The 22,778-nt window shown below is 30.7% G+C and overlaps 1 protein-coding gene across 2 annotated transcripts in view; it reads left to right on the top strand.

Moving 5' to 3' along the window:
* Positions 1–13,912, top strand: part of nahoda — an 81,274-nt gene extending 67,362 nt beyond the window's left edge. The window contains exons 3-12 of one of the 2 annotated variants that reach the window (XM_065510711.1): positions 1,517–1,614; positions 1,675–2,663; positions 2,824–3,360; positions 3,546–3,989; positions 4,057–4,472; positions 4,592–4,739; positions 4,815–5,031; positions 5,085–5,308; positions 5,373–5,536; positions 11,788–13,912. In XM_065510711.1, coding sequence (XP_065366783.1) covers positions 1,517–1,614; positions 1,675–2,663; positions 2,824–3,360; positions 3,546–3,989; positions 4,057–4,472; positions 4,592–4,739; positions 4,815–5,031; positions 5,085–5,308; positions 5,373–5,536; positions 11,788–12,531 — 3,981 coding nt within the window. In that variant the 3' untranslated portion in view covers positions 12,532–13,912. Of the gene's footprint in view, positions 1–1,516; positions 1,615–1,674; positions 2,664–2,823; positions 3,361–3,545; positions 3,990–4,056; positions 4,473–4,591; positions 4,740–4,814; positions 5,032–5,084; positions 5,309–5,372; positions 5,537–8,513; positions 8,626–11,787 lie in introns of those variants that run through there. The other variant, XM_065510712.1, reaches the window with a different exon arrangement.
* The last annotated feature ends 8,866 nt before the right edge of the window (positions 13,913–22,778 follow it).

Genomic DNA, 22,778 nt, shown 5'->3' with positions numbered 1-22,778 from the left:
AGAATGCATTAGTTATGTGTATCCTAGCAGTTAAGCAAGTAGTCGATGTATCCCTTATAGACAGTAATTGTCACTAATGACTGATCACTTGGCTGACTCCAATTTATACAGTTTGGGTCATTTGGTACGTATGTGGTCTTTGTAGTACAAAGTGATGTCAATTTTATACATTCCAGGTAACCTAGCGTAAAGTCAATTGTCACTTAATTGTCCCTAAGTAATTTAGAGTGTAGTCACTTTAAACCTTTGTTTCGTAATGCACTTTTTTGTGAGTAATTCGTACAATATGGTTTTATATAAATTGTGTTTATATAATTCTATTTTTTTGTTTTAGTATACTGACATTCCATATAACCTAGCGTGAAGTCATTTGTCTCTTTAGTGTCTCTAAGTAACCTAGAGTGTAGTCACTTTAAACGTTTATTTTGTACTGCACTTTAGAATTTATTATTGGACTGTCTTTTAAACTCACGATTTGAGGTAAATTAGCACCAGTACATGTTAAAATAACTATTTATGTAGCCGGTATGTGAATTCAATGCGTTAATTTCTTTGGATCAGCTAACATATAGTCCGATTGTAATCCAAAAGGGTCAATTGACCTCCTGCTTAGGACATTAACGTGTTAAAATAACTAGTTACGTATCTAGTTATGTAACTATTTGTCACCCTAAATGATAGGTAAAATCACTACACCATTCCCAATTGTATTTAAGAAATTTCTAATTGCATTTCAGAAAATTGCAATTGAATTTCAGAAAATTATAATTGAATTTCAGAAATTTCCATTTATATTTCAGAAATTTCCAATTATATTTCAGAATTTTATAATTGAATTTCAGAATATTCCAATTATATTTCAGAATTTTCCATTTATATTTCAGAAATTTCCAATTGTATTTCAGAATTTTCCAATTGCATTTCAGAATTTCCATTTGTATTTCAGAGTTTTTAATTTATACTTAAAAAGATTCCAATTGTATTTCAGAAATTTCCATTGGTATTGCTATTAGAATTTTCTGAAATACAAATGGAAATTTCTGAAATACAATTGGAAAACTCTGAAATGCAATTAGAAACTTTTTAAGTATAAATTAAAAATTCTGAAATACAATTGGAAATTTCTGAAATTCAATTGGAATTTTCTGAAATACAATTCCAAATTTCTGAAATACAATTGGAAATGGTGTAGTTCGGGACAGTCTCCTAGAACTGCTGGAAAGTTATAGGTATGTTTCAGAATTTCATAACTCTGCTTTAGAAATTTTGAAATACCCGTATATATGTCAAAAATAACTAAAATCATTGCGAAATTCTAACAGATTTTATATATTTAAAATGATTAATCAACTTTGGAAGCAATTAATTTTAATGTTACATTTAAAACGAACATAAATTGAACGTTTCTTTTAAAGTTTATCAAAAGTTGCGAAGTTTAAAATTTTTGTATTACTTAGTACCACAATATCACCACAGTTGAATTATTAACTTATACAATGTTTTTCTTTCCTTTTAGGGTGGCTTTCGCTTACAACTATTAGATCCACTCGATCGACCTCTGGTAGATTTAACACCTCAAGTGAATGGTTCAGAGTTTGTGAGAACTGATGCAACGTGAGTTATTTTTAAACGATCTTATAATCTTGTTTAATATTGTTTCTTTATTTATTTTAGAGCCCAATCATATCAAGTTACATTGCCAATTGACTTCGATTGCCACAACTGTACTTTACGTTTGTTACGCCAGGCCGACGAATGGTCTAGCAGCTATCGGTTTTGGTCGTGCGCCGATGTTGATATTAAACAACGTAAGGAATTTAAAGAGTCATGTTCGGGTAAAGGTAAATACTTTCCCTCGCGGTGTAAATGTGAAAAGAATTTCTATGGACCACAGTGCCAATACAAAGATGAGTGTTCCAGCAATCAAGATTGTGGTATTCAGGGAAAATGTATAGATTTACAGGGCACATCGTTGCCGCGTAAACAATGTTATTGCAATTACGGTTGGTTTGGTGTAGGTTGCAATAAGAGGTCGCCATATAAGAATACAGATTTTGACCTGAGCGGCTATTCGATGAAACAGTTGTCGCCCGATTATAAAATTCATTGGCGCTTGTTAGAGGAACAGAAGGAAATTGAAGTTGTGTTAAAGGTTAACGGTACTACATGGGTTGGTTTCGGTTGGAGGCCACGTTCATTGACCAAAGAATGTAAGAATTTCCCCTTAATTAAAGACATTGGAGATTTGACAACTAGTTTGCAAGGATCTGCGTCTGCTGAGCCAGAGCCTTCTTCAGAACCAGAACCAAAATCTGAACCCGAACCATCTTCGGAACCTGAACCAAAATCTGAACCAGAACCATCATCAGAGCCTGAACCTAAATCTGAACCAGAACCCTCTTCAGAACCTGAACCAAAATCTGAACCCGAACCCTCTTCTGAACCAGAGCCCAAATCTGAACCCGAACCAACATCAGAACCAAAATCAGAACCTGAACCTACATCAGAACCAGCACCAAAATCTGAACCTGAGCCCACATCAAAATCAAAACGTGTTGCTGAAAATGAAAATCTTTTAGCGATGGATGGTGTCACTTCGGTTGCTACTAGTGTTTCGTATCGTGTCAGTGCTTCCACTGGCCGCAGACGTCGTGACATATCAGGTAATAATGTAAACTCTTTTTCTAATATTGGTATAGGTTTCTTTACAGAACAGATACGAGTATTTAAAAACTAATAACTGATATTTTATGCACTACACATTTTCCGTACAAACTACACTCTACAATATATTTCCAATTTATTTCAACTAATATTAAACAGATACAACCGAATCGGTATCTCACTCTGAACATGAGCCACAGTCAAATCCTGAACCCATTGCAGAACCTGAGCCAAAATCAGAGCCTGAACCTGTATCTGAACCTGAGCCAAAATCCGAACCAGAACCAAGCTCAGAACCTGAACCAAAATCAGAACCAGAACCCAGTTCAGAGCCAGAACCAAAATCTGAACCAGAACCCAGTTCAGAGCCAGAACCAAAATCTGAACCAGAACCCAGCTCAGAGCCAGAACCAAAATCTGAGCCAGAACCTACTTCGGAGCCGGAACCGAAATCTGAACCTGAACCAACATCCGAGCCAGAACCAAAATCGGAACCTGAGCCAGAAGCTCGATCTGAACCGGAACCCTCTTCTGAACCAGAACCCAAATCGGAACCTGAACCTTCTTCCGAACCGGAACCCAAATCTGAACCCGAACCTTCTTCAGAACCAGAGCCAAAATCTGAACCTGAACCCAAATCGGAACCAGAACCAATATCTTCTAAGAACACTATTGCTCCTCAAACTGCAGAGCCAGGTATACAAACTCTATCATTCACTTACTAACTTTACACATTATCCCCCCATTCTTCCATTACTATTTTCCATTAATATAACACAAAAAGGTTCAAATCACGCATCCTCAATATTTTACTGATATTGAACCTTAATATGCCGCTATTCCATTTAAATGGTTCTTAAAATAACTTTATAATTTTGCAGACTCTAAAAAATATAAATTAAATCCCTACACTCCCATTCATGATTTCAATCCCATGGATTGTACGGATATTGTTATTGGTTCGGCCCGAGGCATGGCAAGCCGAGTTGGTGACTACTATACACGTGATAGATCGACACCACGTCATGACGAATTTTATGGCGGTAAAAGCGATTTAACTCTTGCCACTGGCTTTGAAAAAGATGGTGTGACTACAATAATCTTCCGTAAGAAACTTGTTGCCACCGAACCAACAGATCACACTTTGGACGATGATTTGACTCATGTCATTTGGGCTAAAGGTCAAGAAACTGGCAATTATGTTCATGTACCAGCCTCTGGCATTGAAACTGAAATGGCCACAGTCAAAGAGTTTTATCAACCCGACGAGTTGAAATATCACGGTCATAAAATGCAACGAGGATTTACACAAATTAATTTCTTCGGTAGGTTTCGTTAAAAAAACAATCAGATTAATTAAGTCATTTTATAAAAATGTTTTCCAATTTTTAGAAAAAGAAAAAACGAAAAGTAGCGAAAATGATGATGACAGTAATGTTTTGGACAACGACTGCTATGGTCATTGGAAATATCCCTCAAATTGTTCCCCTCAAAATCAAACATGCCAGTATTATGCATCATGGGAAACTATCGGACGCGGTGATGACATGCGTTGGCATATTGAGACCACCAATACCCAAACATGGACTGGTATTGGTTTCAGCAACGATGAGAAAATGTCTCAAACTGACTCAATTATTGGCTGGGTAGATCGTAATGGACGTCCCTTCTTAATGGACACTTGGATTAATGGTTACTCGTCGCCAAAGTTGGACGATCGCCAAGATATTGTTGATGCTACGGGACGTATTGAAAAGGGTGTCACCACATTGGAATTTACCAGAAAACGCATCAGCAACGATGAACAGGTGAGTTGAATATATAGAAATTGTTCACTGGAATTATTAAGTCTGCATTAAAAGGAAAAATAGTTTATAATTGAATAGTGTTTAAACAATGTCTAATAATATTTTGAAAACATTTCCAGGATTTATCATTTACTGAAGATCACTGTTTGTACTTGTTCTTCCCAGTATTGGGTGGTGCTTTTAACGCTGTCAATAAGAAAATACGCAAACATGAATCAGTTCCTGTAGTTTCGCCCACTCGCGTTTGCATTAAATCCTGTGGAAAAGGTAATTTTGTTATATAAATAATACTAAGAAAGCACTATTGTTAAAAATATTGTTTTTTTGGTTTTGTTCCCATAGAACTAGAACAAATTTCGAATGCTCCAACGACACCAGCTCCCAATCGTTTAGTCTACGCTGTAGGTGTTAAACTTATGAATCTGGCCGAATCGTTTGAAGCTCCCAAACCAGGCACAGTTGAATTCAAAAATCTTGCTGCAACTATATCAGATTCTTTCAATGGCGTCCTCAATGACATTCCCGGTTATTACAAGACTGATATCTTGAGTTTTGAAAAGTAATATTAACAAAAAAACATTATAATTCCTACTAATACGTTCTGGTTTATAGAGAGGGTGCTACATCTATGATTGCCAATCTTCAAGCCATGTTCGATAAGGATGAATATGAAAAGGGACATGCTCTGGCCACAAACACCATACCAGCCGACATCAAAGAGACGGCCATGAAAAATGGAGATATCATTAAAACGGCTTTATTGGATCAAATAGCATCCGGTAAAGTGGGCTCACTTACAGTTGATCCACAATTTTTAGATTTCCAAGCTCTGGAATGTAAGTTCTGTCAGCAAACTGAGTTTTATTTCATATTAATTTATTCAAAACTTGAATCTTTCAGATAAGTCCGTGGATAATTCCGAAGAAACGAAATTATCATTTTTCGAATTATCAGAAGTGCGTTTGTACATTGTTTTAGGTCTAATTGCCGCTTTGGTCTTTATAGCTTTAATTCAGGCCTCGTGTACCATTTATAAGACTTCCAAAAAGAATAAGACAAATAAGGTACGTTTTTAATTTTATTTTGTTTATTTGCTGAGTATTTAGGGTGTTGAAGAATTACATATTGATTACAGATAAACAAATTTTATATTGCACAGTAGTAGCGAATTGTATAAATATTCGAGAGCCTATATTCAAAAAATATAGTATTTTAAAGAGATCAATAAAACAGTGAATTATTTTTATTTCAAAAATTTAATATTTTGCACATTTTCGGCATATTTTGTTCAAAGGAAAAACTGAAAACTAACTATTGAATATTAAATTTTTTAAGAGATCCGCGATCATTACGTCGAATTTTGTTTAAAGTAGGATAAATGTATAATAAATTAATTCTTATTTAAAAACTATAGAGCAGATATTTTTATTTTTGGAAAAAAATATTAAAATAATTGATATGTATGTAAAAATCAAGAAACTTTTATGCTTTCAAATTTACATCATAACAAGTTAGTGAGCAATTTGATAAATACGAGCTGACATAACTATTTGAAATATATGCTTTCGATATGGAAATTACATAAAAAAGTCTAGTGGGTCGATAGCAAAATAAATTTTAATAAATGTGTAACTTCTAAACTATTGGTCAGATTTTTTAAACCTGGGAAAGTCAATATAGGAGGTTTTTTGGAGGCAAATAGAGGCTACAGTGAGCCAATGTGATACCTCGGTTTTGAATACACATTGTATCAAGACAGGAATAAGCCAGAAACCAAAGAAGTCAAAGCTAAAAATGTAATACTAATAATAATTCAAAACTACGTTTCAGCATGTGCATGATTTTCATAAATCAAAAGTTCGTATCATCACACTTGTATGATAAATGAAAACAAAATATTTGGCATTTATTTTTCTTCTAATTGATTAGTGTGGATTTCATTTACCATCTATTCGACAAGATAAAGTATTATAAAATAAATAAATATAACTTATAATAAATCTGGAGACCCTACGGTTAATATACTCCGTGCTTTGGCTTATGAGTCAAATGAGTCGGGAACAATTTATTATTAAACAGACATTTGAACGCGGTTTTTGTTTTTAATATTTTATATGACATTTTGAAGAGTACATATCTGTAATTTATTCTCACTTAGTTATTGAACATTATTGTGTAAATAACAGTTTTTTTTTGCTTCGAAAATGTCGAATTTTTTGCCAACAAAGCGTCATATACGGGAAGTTTTGCTGTACTTATTTAATATGAATAAAAGTGCCGCTTAAGCACACCGATTGCTTACCGAAGCTTATGGTTAATGTGCTTCATCGGTTACAACGTGCGAGAGATGCTTTGTGCGGTTCGGAAGTGGGGACTTGTTGACATGGAAGTCAAAGATCGCCCTGGCCTCCAAAAAAACATGAAGACCAAGAATTGGAGGTATTACTCCATGAAGATTGTTGTCAAACTTAACAAGAGCTTGCAAAGTCATTGGGAGTTTCAAAACTTTTGCTAGCAGCAGGATTAATCCAAAAACAGGGAAATTGGGTACCATACGAATTGAAGCCTAGAGATCTTGAAAGGCAGTTTTTCATGTCCGAAATTATGCTAGAAAGCTACAAAAGAAAACCATTTTTGTACCGAATCATTACTTGCGATGAAAAATGGATACTTTACAATATCTCGAAGCTTATCATCATAATATGTGAGTCGGCATCATATCATAATATGTGATTTAGAAAGTAATGGTTGGAAAATTTAGCCTCACCCGCTTTATGATCCAGTCCATACCTCGTCCGACTACTATTTCTTTCGGTCGATGCAGAATGTACTCTCTGGGTTACGCTTGACCTTAGAATAGAGTGTCCGTAATTGGCATGACTCGGTTTTGGTCTCCAAAGATGAGCAGTTCTTTTGGCTTAGAATCCGTATGTTGACAGAATGATGAGAAAAGGTCATAGCTAACAATGGCCCATACTTTTAATAAGATCATATTGTAAAAATTTTTTGAAAATAAAATCTAAAATTTAAAAATATCCCGAATTTTTATTCAATATTCCAATATTTCATGTTTTTGTTACAAAAAATATGATGATACGTCCTTTTGTTTCAGAAAACACAAATGCAAAAGAACGTAACCTACATAACTTCAAAAATATTTCGTAAAATATCTTTTTTTCTTGTGAAATAGGTTTGTTGTTGTGTTTTAAGCCCATATTCCATAATTTGTTTTTATATCTCAAATATTTTACATTTTTATGTCGTTTTTTGCTTCTCCTGTAAAATTATAAAAAGTGATGTTACGACGATCTGCTTTTGTATTCTAAAGGCCTGTTTCACGATGTCGAAAAAATGATTCGAACAAATTTGTATAAAAACCATTCGAAAGATTTTTAAAAACTGAGTGTTTTTCATACAAAATTGTTCTACTTTTTTCCTTCGACATCGTGGAAAGTATATTTTTACTTTACCTTTCTTAGCAAAGTGTAAACATCGGTTCATATTTGCAAAAGTTATAAGGATCGAAGATGCTCACTGTAACGCCGTCTGTGCATAAAACTTATAACACCATATACACATTTTTTATATATGCGATCGGCCCTACTGAGCAGTGTTAAGGATTTAGAAAAAGAAATATTTGTAAAATACACAAAAACTTATTTTTCAAGCAAACATATTATTAAAAAAACTTGTCCCGATAATAAGTATGTAATTCTCAATTTCAATAAACAATTTTATTAAATTAATTCTACTATATTTTGTAATATGAAACTTATTGTTTGCTTCACTAAATGCGAACGATCAAAAAAATTCAAATTTTGTATTGCTTTTAATATAAAATAACTAATAAAGAAAATGATCGTTCGAATTTACTGAAACAGAAAATAATTAATTTTTAATCGTTCTCTGCTACTGTGAACTTAAAATTTAAGATTGTCTTAATTAAAATGTTATTTATTATTGAAAATGTTGGTGTTTTATACATACCTACATACATGTAACAAATTATAAATGAAATATTAAACAATAAATATTTTAAAGCTTATTTATGTAATACCCGATGAATGGCGGATATATCAGCAAAGGCAACATCAACGCTACTATCAACCTTCTAGCGATTTATAAATTAAACCGAAAATTAAAAAAAAATCAATCCCACCACCACCATGAAATAAATAAAATAGATCAGAAAAGAATCATCATCACTAACTGTAAAAAAAATAATTTTTATTCATTTAAGTTTTTAATTTTAAAAACTTTTTTTTATTAAAATTGTAAATCAAAATTGAAAAAACCTTAAATAACAATTTCCTTACAAGAAGTACCTAGTAAATACATTTTTAAAATGTTCATCACATACAAAATATTTCATGTGTGTGAGTGTTTAAAGAAATCATTATTCCCGAATACAAAATTGTGGTAATTAAAACTATATTTAATTATCTTGTATTGTGACTACTTTTCCGTTATTTGTTATTGTCATTTCTTTACTAATCTTTAAGTTAATGTTTTAATATCCCTTTAATGTTTGTATCCCTTTTTCACACTCTCTTTCTCTCTCTCTATCTTTAAATTCTCTTAATTTTTCTAATACACATTTATTACTTTTATCCTGTCCTTATGTTTAATTATGATTTTTCCATTCCAAATCAGTCAGCATTTGTTTTATGCTATTTTTTGTATTTTATTTTATTAATTTTTGTTTAATTGTTATTTTCCCTTTATTATACTAAAAAAAGTTGCTAATAATTGTTTTTATGTGATTTAGTACATCTATTGTTTTATTTGCAAGGTCATTTTAGAAGATCACCGATGAGAATTAACAATTTGCAATTAGAAATAAGAGAATACATAAATACTAATTAAATACATAGACATTTAAAAGACATAAATGTATACATGAGTCCTAAAATAGGGCTGAAGAACAACTCGCTAGTCATTATGACTTATGACTTTCAAAGTAAATTTGTTTTTGATTTTCATTATTTTAAATATAATAAAATACCACCTTTGTCAACATATTTTCAATTAAAAAAAAAAATATTAATAATTCAACATAAAATTAACATTATCATTAAAATGACATTACCGAAATATCAGCAAATACCGTTACCGCTAAGTTACCGTAACCGAAATAATCCAAATTAGCGTTAACGTTTAACCATTTCGAATCGGTAGCCAATCTTGATATCCTTAAATCCAATTTACTTGTATGCGAAATAAAGTGACTTTCATAAAAGAAAACAAGTAAGAGAGCTATATTCGGCTGTGCCGAATCTTATATACCCTTCACCAAATTATACTTCAAAATACAAATTTTAAATATTTTTAGGTAAACAAAATTGATTTTTTTTCCACAGTTGTTTTTTTCATTTTTTGGAAAAAAAAATTTTTTTGTTAAAAAAAAAATTCGGATTAAAAAATATTTTTTCCGATTTTGAGGTCCAACTTACTATGGTCTTATATACGTCGTTGCAAAGGCCTTTGAAATATCTATCATTAGATATCCATATTGTCTATATGAATGACTTAGTAATCCAGATATAGGTCAAAAATCGAGGTTGTCCTGGTTTTTTTTCCCTATATCTCAGCCATTTGTAGACCGATTTTGCTGATTTTAAATAGCAAACTTCTCGAAAGCATGTCTGACAGAATTATTGAAGATTTGGATCCCGAAGATATCTGGGGTATTCAGAAAATTGATTTCAACATACATGGCTTAATCGACACCGTTATCCATAAGGATCCAGAACATATATACTTTATAGGTTCGGAAAATTATATTTTGGAAATTACAAACGGAATGACAAACTTATATATGTATATCCTTCACACGAAGGTGAAGGGTATAATTAAATATGTTAAAAACCTTATATATCGTTATATATTGAGAGCATAAACAAATATTAAAAATATTTAAAGCGTATTCAATTTGTAGCATGTTTTTGTTATATTATACATCCATATTTATCGTAATTTTGGAGAACTTTTCTAAATGGTTCACTAACAATAGAAACACTTTAGATTTATAAGTACTCAGATAAGCAATTTTGTGTAATTAAGAATCCGTTTTCTCATACCAATGTAACTCCAATTTGAAAATTTTTAAATTTAAGGTTTGTTCTTTGCAGTTTCATTAAGTACATATATCTGAGAGAATCGTAAGGAAAACTGTCTCTTATCATTTAACCCACCTGATTGCGACTAATCATATTCAATCGAAACTAGTCGCAATGTATCAAATTGATATCAATAAAAAAAAGACGTGTTTGAAAATAATTTCTTCACTTTTTATTTCGAAAACATAAAATCAATATTAAATGCAATGTATTTAAAAGAGTAATACAAACAAAATTGCAATAAAAATATTATTTTTAACGTACAGCTCACGAATATGATTATACCCATTACAGAAACATTTATCAGACACTAAATATTGGTATCAAAGTCTGGGTTAGTTACTTGAAGAACATTAGAGAAAATTCCCGAACCAGTGTGATTTTCGGTCTTTGTACCATCATGATGCATCAGTCTAGATTGAGTTTGCACCCATACTCGTCTTAAAAGTTTTTTCAGAATTCTATGTTGGTAAAATATAATCCAATGGTGGAAAGGTCTAATGACCGCTATATACTTACATCCTGGGTACAATATACAACTTGGAAATATTAGGATGTGAACAAAAACAATTATGATACTTGACAAAAACCAAACCAAAAGATGGGGCAACAAATTGACACATATTTACGTCAAGTGTCACATTATTCCGATCCGCCGTTTCTTTAATTTTGAAAATAGGACAGACATAAAGCAAGCATACATGCATAACAACATTTCTCGCTCTATCTCTCTCTTTCTCATTCAACTTTTACTTGGTTTAACTTGACTAATCCTGCATATTTTAAAACATTTCATCCATATTCGTAATTAACTTCACTACTATTAACTATTGTCTTCTAACTCTTCACTGCCACGTCTAATTCAATTATATTATATATTCACCATTTTATATTCTAAAATATTTAAAGAAAATAGCATAAATACAAGTAAATGTGTGACTGTTAAAAAATCGAATAAAAATATCTAATGAAAACAAAAGTGTTGATTGTCCAATGTAGAAATATATCTGCCCTTATCGTTGGGACAATTTGCATCATTATTATTGTATTATAATATTTATTTAAAAAAAAAATAAATTATAATTTGCTTTTAAAATAAAATTTTGTACGAAAAATGCTGACTGGTTGAGGATTTTTTTTAGCAAGATTATATAGTGCAAAAAACTGAACTAATCATGTTAATTGTAAAATTTCAGGAAAATCTTATTCAAAATTCACCATGGAAAGAATACTCATCGAATACCAATTATGCGTTTGATCCATACGGCGAAACGGAAGAAAAAACTATGACTTCAGGCACAGCTTCAACAACACACAACAAAGATAAGTCACGAAATCAACGTCCATCGACGAATAGTCAACAGACCACTTTACAAATGTCTCATTCGCCCACTAGCAAATCGCAATTGTATTATGACAATGCCGCAAATGGTGGTAGTGGCAATGGAGCGACGCGTAGCAATGGTAATGCTACCACCAACATGCAAGAATATCGTACCAATGGCCGATCACAACAACGCAATGGAAACGGCAATACGGCTAATTCCGGAAACAATGGCAATAGCCATTATGATCGTTACGATCGGGGTGAACGGAACGACCGTAGCGAACCACAACAGAATCAGCAGCAGCCATCGGCAGGCTATTCCAGAAATTCGTATGCTGATCGTGCATATTCATTGCCACGCCAACAGCATCAACAACAATCAAATATGCAACCTTCCGGCTATTACACACAAGATCGTCGCGATCGCAGTGCTCAAAGACAACCGGCCAACGATGAGCGACGTCAGTATCGTGATAGATCGCGTGAAGATCCCCGTCTAGTGTCGAATGGTGGTGCTGATACGCCGGACTTTTATTTCATGCCATCCCAGCGTAAATATTCGGGAGAAGTTGTACGAGTATACGTCGATTATAATAAGGATCCAAAACATTGAAATTAATCGAACGGCTAACATGAAGAGCGCAGTATGATAATTGATCAAATATAAATTTCAATTCATATACTACATATAGGATAATTTCGATTTAGAAAAATTAATATTTACATTATTTATCACATTCATAAGAACAAAGGACCAAACTTACTGGTCTTTAATTTACAAACTATTTCTATGTTTAACCGTTAAGGAGGAGCTGGTCCATTTTTTCAGAAGTTTTATTTAAACATTCCGTATATAAAAATAAAAATAGAATAAAGAAAATTATGTGATTTAATTTTTCTGCAACTTACGGAAGGACAGCAAATACTCTTCTTCATAAGATATTAAAATAATTGTCGTAAATATTTGTTGCCATAAAATTTAATTAAAAATGTGAGATACCTCAAAACACTTTGAAATAAAATAAATTTTTGGATGATAAGTATGATAATAATGGACATTGCCTTTCGCAAATAAGTTTTAAATAAATGTTTTATATCTCACAGCAAAAAAATGTTAATAACTTGCAATTACTGATCGTCTAATAATGACTAATATATAAGTACTTATTCATTAGTACGTGTCATACAAAGAATCAATATAATTCTCATTTAGGTAAAACATACATATATTTCAAATTTTGCATATGATCCTCTTTGGGGACTTGTGACTCCGCCCTCTGTTGGTCTATAAGATGGAATATCAAAACATAAACTTATCTATATGCCTTCTATAGTCATGTCGATTTTTATTGATCATTTCAATTTCCTTATGTACTTAATTTAAACAATCATTCTCGAAATAAACCGCTTTAACAATCGAACAAATCGAAGACTGTCTCTTGAAATACATTTTTCTTCCATAAAGTACAATATATTTAAGGTTTGGTGCAGAAACAAGTCACACAAATTAGTTTTTCACAAGTGTCATGCAACAAAATGTTTATTTATATTTGCGTCGTTAATTTTGAAAGTGACACAAGTTATTTCATTCACCGTCAATTCATAATGCATATTCTTAAACTGAAACAATTTATTTCGTTATTATGTTTTGATGAAAATATAATTTACTTCGTTAAATTCTGTTTCATAAATTCTTTCCATGTTTTCACAAAATATTTGTAGATAAGTATATAAATATATCTAATTAATTTTCGCTTTATTACTTGTTTTCTTATTTAACTTAAGTAAATTGTTGTAATAAAATATAAATTTTGCAAACACCTCAAATAAATATTAGTCATTTGTTAGTGTAAAAATAAAAAAAAAACAAAATAAGTAATAGTTTGAAAGCAGAACAATAAAAATCCTTTAAAGAAAAAATCATTCAGTACTTTACATTACTAATAAAATATTGAAATAAATATTAGTGAAATTCATAATCTCGGGCATTTCTGTATTTTAAGTATTTGTATTAAATTATTAAAAATTATGTTCTTCATTTTATTTTATAAATTTACAGTACAATTACTCAAAATACTAGAAATGCGGAAGAAGTTGAAGATTCATAATATATTTTTGTATTTATCTTGTATTTGTATGTAAATATTTGTTTTAATTTATAGTAAATAAATAATATGTTTATTAATAATTTCAATTATTATTGAAGCTGTTTAGTTTTAATAATTTTGTATATTAAATCACCGTCATTAGTCACTGATTATTATGAATTATATGAAAATTGTTTTTTTTTACTTTTGTATAATACTTAATTAAATATAATTAAAACTAAAATAAAAATTAAGATTGTAATATCAAAAATATTTTATTTTATTACATAAATTACATATGTATATATGTGTGTATAGTATAAACTTATTATTAATTTAAAATCTTTATAATTTTCTTTATTAGTTTTGATTTCTTTTTATATACATACGAGTGTGTATACATATGTATACAATTATGTATGTACAATGTATAATGTAAAATATTAATATTAATTCCATTAAATATTTTTTAAAAATAAATAATAAATAAAAAAAAACACCACAGAGTTGAATTTAATCTTGCGAAAAAATGTCCATAGTTATTATCAGGGCAATTAAAAACGAAAAATATGCTCTTAAAATATGAAAAATTTGCACTTAAAAACCGTGTTTGCTAAAACTACTGCTTCAAAAAATGTTCAGTAACGGTAGCAGTAGCATTTTGTCTATTTTCGTTTTCTTGTTTTATCCAAAACTACTGCTACCTTCAAAAAATAAAACTCTAAACAGAGCAGTAGTAATAAAACATGAATTGTAAATGGAGTAGTAGCATTAAAATACATATCATTGCTACTACTCTACATAGAGTTTTGATTTATATTATTTAGAAGTAGCAGTAAGGTATCAATAAGGTAGCAGTTGACCTAGTAGAAGAAGTAGCAGTTAGGTAGCAGTTGAGATAGCAATAGATCTTCAGCCAAAATACCAAATACCAAAAATACAAGAAATAAACATTGTGTATTGTTCTTGTTGTTTGCGTGTTTAAAACCATGGTAGGCGTTCATATTGTTCAGGTTACGATGATTTTCGTCAAACAACCCGAATGTGAACAAAAGAGCGTAAAAGTACACACATTTCATTCAGTTTCTTGATGTTTTTGTGGATATTTTATTCTTTATGCAAAAGAGCACACAAATTAAATGCCTCTTTTTGCCTACCAATGGTTTAAAAGAATAATTCGTTTTTATTCGTCTCACATGTTCGTGTTGCTAACAGAATGATCGTGTTTTTGTGTATATAAAGTTACCATCTACATAAACAAGTTATTTCATACGTTGCCATATAATTTGTATGGGAAATATTTATGTTCTACATAATTATAAATGATTTTTCTTACATTTAACTATTTTAAACAATGTAAAAAAGTATTAAATGATAGAATAAATTTTGGAAAAAGTAGTAAATCTGTTTTCTTAGAATTCGCTTTTATTTCAAATAAATAATACGTCATCGTTTTGAAACAATATGTGAGTAAAACGATGTGCATACAAACAAAAACGCCGAACTTTTGTTTACAATACGAACATCTTACACAAAGAAGTAATAGAAAACAAATGACTCTGCTACTTTAAAACTTTTTCTTTTTTAAGGTAGCAATACAAAACAAATTACTCTGCTACTTTTAGATTTGTCATTAATTGCTACTACTATAACTACTGCTACTAAAATGTGAAGATAGCAGTAGTAGTAGTAATTGATTGACTCCGAATTTGTATTAATTTTTTAACTAGACTACTTGTGTGTTTTGGTTGCTACTGCTACTTGTAGACTAGTTTTTTAAACACTGGTTAAAAATAGTTTATTTTTTTACTATATACAGTTTTTGTGACTTTGGCTTAGAGTTTTTCACGGCAATTCCGCAAAATTTTCAATCCCGGGAAATTGTGCGAGAATTCTCGGGAAATTATTTTCTTTAGTTTTGAAGTTGACTTTCTCTAAAAGATATTTAAAGCTCCAAACAAATACATAAGATTCATACAACAAAAAAGATTTAACCCAAATAGACCAATAACAAGTTCATTATTCAAATTATTCAAAAAACTCGGGAATGTTCAGGTCTGTCACTTAATTCTATTCCGATCAAAAGTGGAATTATTTTAGTATTTAGCTTTTTCACAGAGTAAAAATTTTTTGGAATAAAACCATCTTCCCTGAAATTGAATTTTGGCGTTTCTTCAAGTTATAATTAACATCTTTACATTATTTTTATTTAATTGTCCAATTCAAAATCAAAAAAATAAATAAAATATTTATTTTTGCGAATTAACAGTATTAATTGGAATCTAAGTCCCGGTCCACACTGTGAAACATTTGCTGCAAAACATTTGAGTTTGTTGATGAAAGGGGAAAGAGGAATGAAAAAGGGAACTTTGTTTCATGTACATGAAGTTTTTGTTGAGTATGTCATCCACATTTATTCGTTCGGATTCGTACTGTACAGAAATGTCAAAAACTGAAAAGCAAAAACTTCACTGTGTGGACACGAATGCAGTTTCAAAAGAGAATTTAAAAATGTTTTGCAGCAAATGTTTCACAGTGTGGACCGGGACTAATGAAGGTAATCTAATAGATGTTGAAGCCATTGCGAATGGTGAAAGGTTTGTATACATATAACCAAAATTAGAAATCGAGTAAGTTTATCTGTTTATATTAAATTTTTATTGGATTTATTTGTATCCCATTACATTTAAATAACCAAAGACATTTTTTAGATTTTTAACGAAGTCTACATATGATAGATATTGAAGCCATTGCGAATGGTGAAAGGTTTGTATACATATAACCAAAATTAGAAATCGAGTAAGTTTATCCGTTTATATTAAATTTTTATTGGATTTATTTGTATCCCATTACTTTTAACCAAATAACCAAAGACATTTTTTAGATTTTTAACGAAGTCTACATACATTCTTAAAATTGAATAATTTGTTCTAGGCAGGAATTCCCGGGACTGCGGGATCAAAAAAATTGCGCTCGAAATAAGTACAAGTTTGGAAGTCAATGAGTTACGGGTCGTTTATGGATGGCAACCGAATTTCAGTTGCCTAAATGGTATTACAGATGGGAACTGGCAGCTATCATTTCTATTGCCAAATTGGTAACCAGAAAGTTATGGTTGCCCTCTGGCAACACAACTGAAGTTCGGTTGCCATCCATAATGGACCTATAACTTTACATTAAATATTCTACATGAAAACAAATTTGAAAATTGTTGATAGCGAGGGGACCAGGTCCATCCAAAACACGCATATAAAATTCAACTTTAGGGCAAATATTCATAAATAGAAATTTAATTTCGTGTGAATGCAAGAATTGTACAAAAGCCGAGGAAATGGAATGTGTCATCGATGTTCGACTAATGGATATAGAGTCCAGAGAAGATTGGCCTGTAGCGCAAAGAAGTGACTCCATTGTTAAAATAATATCAGCTAAAAAAGAAGATAGAAAGCCAACCCGCAATGAAATATCCGTCGCAAGAACAGCAGTACAACTCGGGGACTATCGGAAGTGTGCTGTTTTAGGGGGAAGAACTTTTAATTATTATCTCTTCAATCTGTCGCTCAATTTCGTGCTCATGGACCTTTAGATATCTGTACATCTAAGTATAAATTGGTCTATCTGTTTTAGTAACTATTTCGTGTTTTATATGATGAGTGAACATCAGATCATCGCCGTATTCCGTTCGTTTACTTTTAAAAACTTGTAACGAGAAAGTAAGAGTGTGTTAAAAGTGACAGTTCGTAGATAGAGAACATGATATTTTTTATTGGACATTTTTTGTCCAGTAAAAAATATCAACCTAGGCGAATTCATACAAGGTGGTGACAGTTCTACAAAAACAACAATTGGTCTTAACAAATTTCAAAAAACAAAAATTAAAAATTAAACAAATACATAAGTATTAAAACTTAATATAGTGTAGATAATTGAATAGTGAGGGCTTTACTTATTTATGTAAAAAATAAATATTTTGTTAATAATCTTAGAATTTGTAGATATTTAAATCTAACAAGTAAGAGAGCTATATTCGGCTGTGCCGAATCTTATATACCCTTCACAAAATAAAACATTTAAATATTTTTAAGTGAACAACATTTTTTTCGGTTTTTTTCATTATTTGGAAAATTTTTAAATTTTAAAATTTTTTTTTTGTTTTTTAAATTTTTTTTGTTGAAAAAAAAATTCGGATTAAAACATATTTTTTCCGATTTTGACCCACTGTAGGTCCAACTTATATACGTCGTTGTAAAGGTCTTTGAAATATCTATCATTAGATATCCATATTGTCTATATTAATGACTTAGTAATCCAGATATAGGACAAAAATCGAGGTTGTCCTGGTTTTTTCCTCATATCTCAGCCATTTGTGGACCGATTTTGCTGATTTTAAATAGCAAACTTCTCGAAAACATGTCTGACTGAATTATTGAAGATTTGGATCCCGAAGATATCAGGGGTCTTCAGAAAATTGATTAATTAATTAATCGACTCCGCTATCTATAAGGATCCAGAATATATATACTTTATAGGGTCGGAAATGAAAAATGTAGAAATTACAAACGGAATGACAAACTTTTAGGGTATAAAAACAAGCTTTGACAATTGTTAGAACCAAAAAGCGAAAAAAAAAATTATCATCTGTTTGACTGACTCCACCTTGTATAAATTCGCCTTGATATCATCATAAAAATATGTTTAAAACATATGGTTGCAAATATAAATAAAACTAAAAAGTTGAAAATTAATACAATTTACAAGTTTGCAAAGAAAAGATGTAAAATAACACAAAACAAACGTTTTGAATTGATTTACATATAATAAAATACAACTTATTAATTTTTCAGATTGAGAATAATTTATTTTTACTCTCTAAAATAAAGTTACTGGATATTTTTTACTGGAAAGTACGCGAACACACCTAATGTGAATAGATCATATCAATTGAACAATCTTTAAAAGGCTCTAAGAGTCATTATATATCCCGTTCTAGTATTTATCCACCAGATCTCTGTTCCTGCCAACATAATGTATCTCCGTAATGCCAGAAAATTAAAGCTTTGCAAGAAATCATTAAACTTTTGCTAACCTAGGAGAAAAAAAAATTGGTCTTCTCGAGGCAAAAACATTGATATATCATACATTAAGATCCGACTGAAAATGACAAAGATATAAAAAAAAATTAAAAAGGCACGCCAAAAAAAAATATATTTTTTTTCGTAACTGCCTTGCAGAAATACTTTATATTAGGGGGTGTACGGGTATTATTTTTTTGAAGTACATACATATACATATAGGGGATTTCATGTGAAGTGAAGACATTTTTAAAACCGATTATCATTATCGGAATGAAATTCGCACCAAGGTTAGTCCTATTGGATAGTAATTTGGAACAGAATCGTTCAAGAACTTTCCAAATTTTGCTATATATAAAATTGAATAACGTTTAATAAAGTCGTTTGATATTAATCAACTTAATTATAAAGAACAAGTAAGAGTGCTATATTCGGATATACCGAATCTTATATACCCTTCACCTTTGTTGTGGATGCATTATTATTTTTATAATAATTCGTATATACCAAGCAAAAATTTTGTGAATTTTTGTAATGACAACTAGTTATTTCATGCATTATTTTGTAATGAGTGGTGGTTACCCAGCACATTATTTTATTTACTAGAATAAGTACTTATTTTTATACAGGTTGTTAATGAACTTTTGCATTTAGCACAGCTATCTAGTGTGTTTGACTGGAAAATGGAGCAGTGAGTTAGCAGCTTGACTATCAAACACAAGCAAATAATGTGACTGTTCGATTCCCACACAAGGCAATATTTTTTGTGTTTTTTTTTAGCTACATATTCTTGTTGTGAATTTACTACTTATTTCTTAACTGATTGTAAGTACATTTGTAAGCTTGACCCATGAATTTTTTAAAAATCTCGAACAAATAATAAGTCGTTATGCCTTGGCTGCAATATTACTTGCTAGTTTACTAAGTAAGTATATCATCCTAAATATGTACAGTGGTCGACATAAGTCTACGTACGACCACAATTTTTGCCACTTTATTAGAGAAAACCCGGTAAATAAAAAAATAATAATGCAGTTTTGTTGGAAATCTATTTTTATTGCTATGCACCAAAAAAATTTTTTTGCAATGTAAACTTCCAAAATTATTCATAAAAAACAATAAAAAAAACATTGACAAAAGTCTACATACGACCACAGCATGTCTTGTTTTTTTTAATACTAACAGATAAGCATGCAATTTATTAAGTCTACAGTTCAAACAATATTCAGTAACTTTGAAAACACTGGTAGAGTTAAAAACAAGCTGCGAAGTGGTCGCCCAAAGAAACTACATCGTAGAGATGTAATCTTCATTTTAAAAGAAGTCAGCAAAAACTCAAAAGTAAATACCACAAAATTGGCCAAAGAACTGCAACAAGATCAGAAGTTATTGTTCATCCACGAACAATTCAAAGAACCTTAAATAATAATGGTAATTAAAGCAGAACTCCTCGTAAATTAGCGAACGGATCGCAAACTTCGTTTGGAATTCGCCCAAAAGCACTTTGAAAAGGACATGGAATTCTGGAAGCGAGTTTTGTTCACTGGTGAGTTGAAATTGCCAAAGATTGGCTAATCTACCATGTCCCATGACAATTGTACACACTACCTCAAAACCCGGACTTAAATGTTATTGAGCACGTGTGGGAAATTCTTCAACGGAAGATCCGAAAACATCTTATTACTTGTGCACCAATGTTAAAGGAGAACCTTCCAGAAGAATGGCAAAATATAACGTCCGCAGAACTGGAAAATTTACTTGCTTCGATGCCCAGACGCTTGTAGATACCCGTGGTGGCCCAACGAAATATTGAATTTAATGAAAATTTTTATTCGCTGAAAAATGTTTATTTAGTGTACAGATCGTATATAGACTTTTGTCAACATATTTTTTTTAATTTTTTGTGAATAAAAGTTAAATTAATTATAAATTTAGCTATATTTTTTTTGTTATATTACTAAAAATGCATTTGAAATAAAACTGCATCATTACTTTTACTTATTATGGTTTAGAAGTCCGCGAGTTCCAAAAATAATGGTCGTACGTAGACTTTTGTCGGTTACTGTATATCAAGAACACTTTTAAAAACAAAACGAAACAAAACACCAAAAAACTAAATACGCAAAGCAATAAAACCAACACACATCCAAACATACGTTTTGTTGTATAAAAAACAACAACAACGCCAAACGAAACAAAAGACCAAAAAGAAAAACAAAATACGTAAAGCAATGAAACACACATCCAAGCATACGTTTTGTTGTTTTTTTGTCAAAGCATGCAATAAATTGTCTTTTTTTGATGAAATTTTCAGAGGTTGTCTCGGATTTTTGCTCATATCTCCGTTATTTATGGATTGATTTTAAATAGCAAACTTCTCGAAAGCATGTCTGCCAGAATTATTGAAGAATTGGATCCCGGATATAACTGGGGCCTTCAGAAAATTGATTTCAACAGACAGGCAGACGGACATGGCTTAATCGGATCTAGAATATATATACTATATAGGTTCGGAAAATTATATTGTGGAAATTACAAACGGAATGACAAACTTATATATACACTTCTCACTAAGATGAATGGTATAAAAACAGATTCGATGTACTATTAATTTATTTTACGACTAGATTCCTTATTGTCAGAATTTCATCATAGATATGTAGATAGTCTTTGGAAAGGTTTTGAAATTATATATTTTTCTGATTCACCAATTATTGCAAAAAATGGCCGCAAAGTGGTGGTAATGCCACAAAGTATACAGAGGCGACACAGCAAAAAAAATATATTTGTCTCTTTCGCTCGAAACAATTTCAACTGGTTTGGTTTTGTGCTTATTTATATAGTTGTTTGTTTTAACGCACTATCTGTATTAATTTGTTTTCTCTTTCTATCGAAACAATTTAAAAAAAAACTGATTTTAGTGTTTTTGAACTGTCAAATTTGATGCCTCTGTATACTTTGTGGTAATGCATTTTTCTTATAAATTTAAGAAAATACCTCTTATTTGGATTTTTTCGATGTTGGTACATTCAGAAAAAATGTTGACCTAACACCCATGGATAAAGTTGCGGAACATTATCAAGCAAAACATTTTTGTTTTAATGGTCAAAAAGGAGATTTTCTGGGGTAACATAAAAATAGAAATAAAAAAGTCGTAGAACAAACATAGTTTCTGATACCCCAGAGATTAATTTTCTACAATAAAAAAATTATTTTTCGCAAAAAGTCGATTTTGAGATATGGCTAACTATACCTGATAATTTTTTATTTTGACAACGTCATGTTGAAAGCTGTCATCAAAATTTTACTAATCATGTTAGTGTATAAACAGAATGACTCATGTATTTTATTTAGCCGAGATACACACTTTTCGTCAAGATGTTTGCAAATACTGGTAAATTTTAGTTCATACATATACCTTTTGATAAAGCAGATTAATCTATAGTGAACTGCATTATCTGAGTACTGTATATTATAAAGTAATATTTCTGGTAGTATTTTGTATTCAAGCTAATGTTAAACAAAAAATGAAAAAAACAAATATTAAACCACTAAGGGCCATTATTACAACTTGCCTTTATGTTCGTAATAGTAAAAGGTAGCTTTAAAGCTAACTTTTTATATTACTTAAGGATACCTTTTACTATTACGAACATAAAGGCAAGTTGTAAATTGTAATAATGGCCCTAAATGTGTTAAAG

Source organism: Calliphora vicina, chromosome 5, assembly GCF_958450345.1.
Source record: "Calliphora vicina chromosome 5, idCalVici1.1, whole genome shotgun sequence".
NCBI classification, from domain to species: Eukaryota; Metazoa; Arthropoda; class Insecta; order Diptera; family Calliphoridae; genus Calliphora; species Calliphora vicina.
Note: the sequence above shows the minus strand (reverse complement) of the source record. Positions and strands in the feature narration are given on the sequence as shown.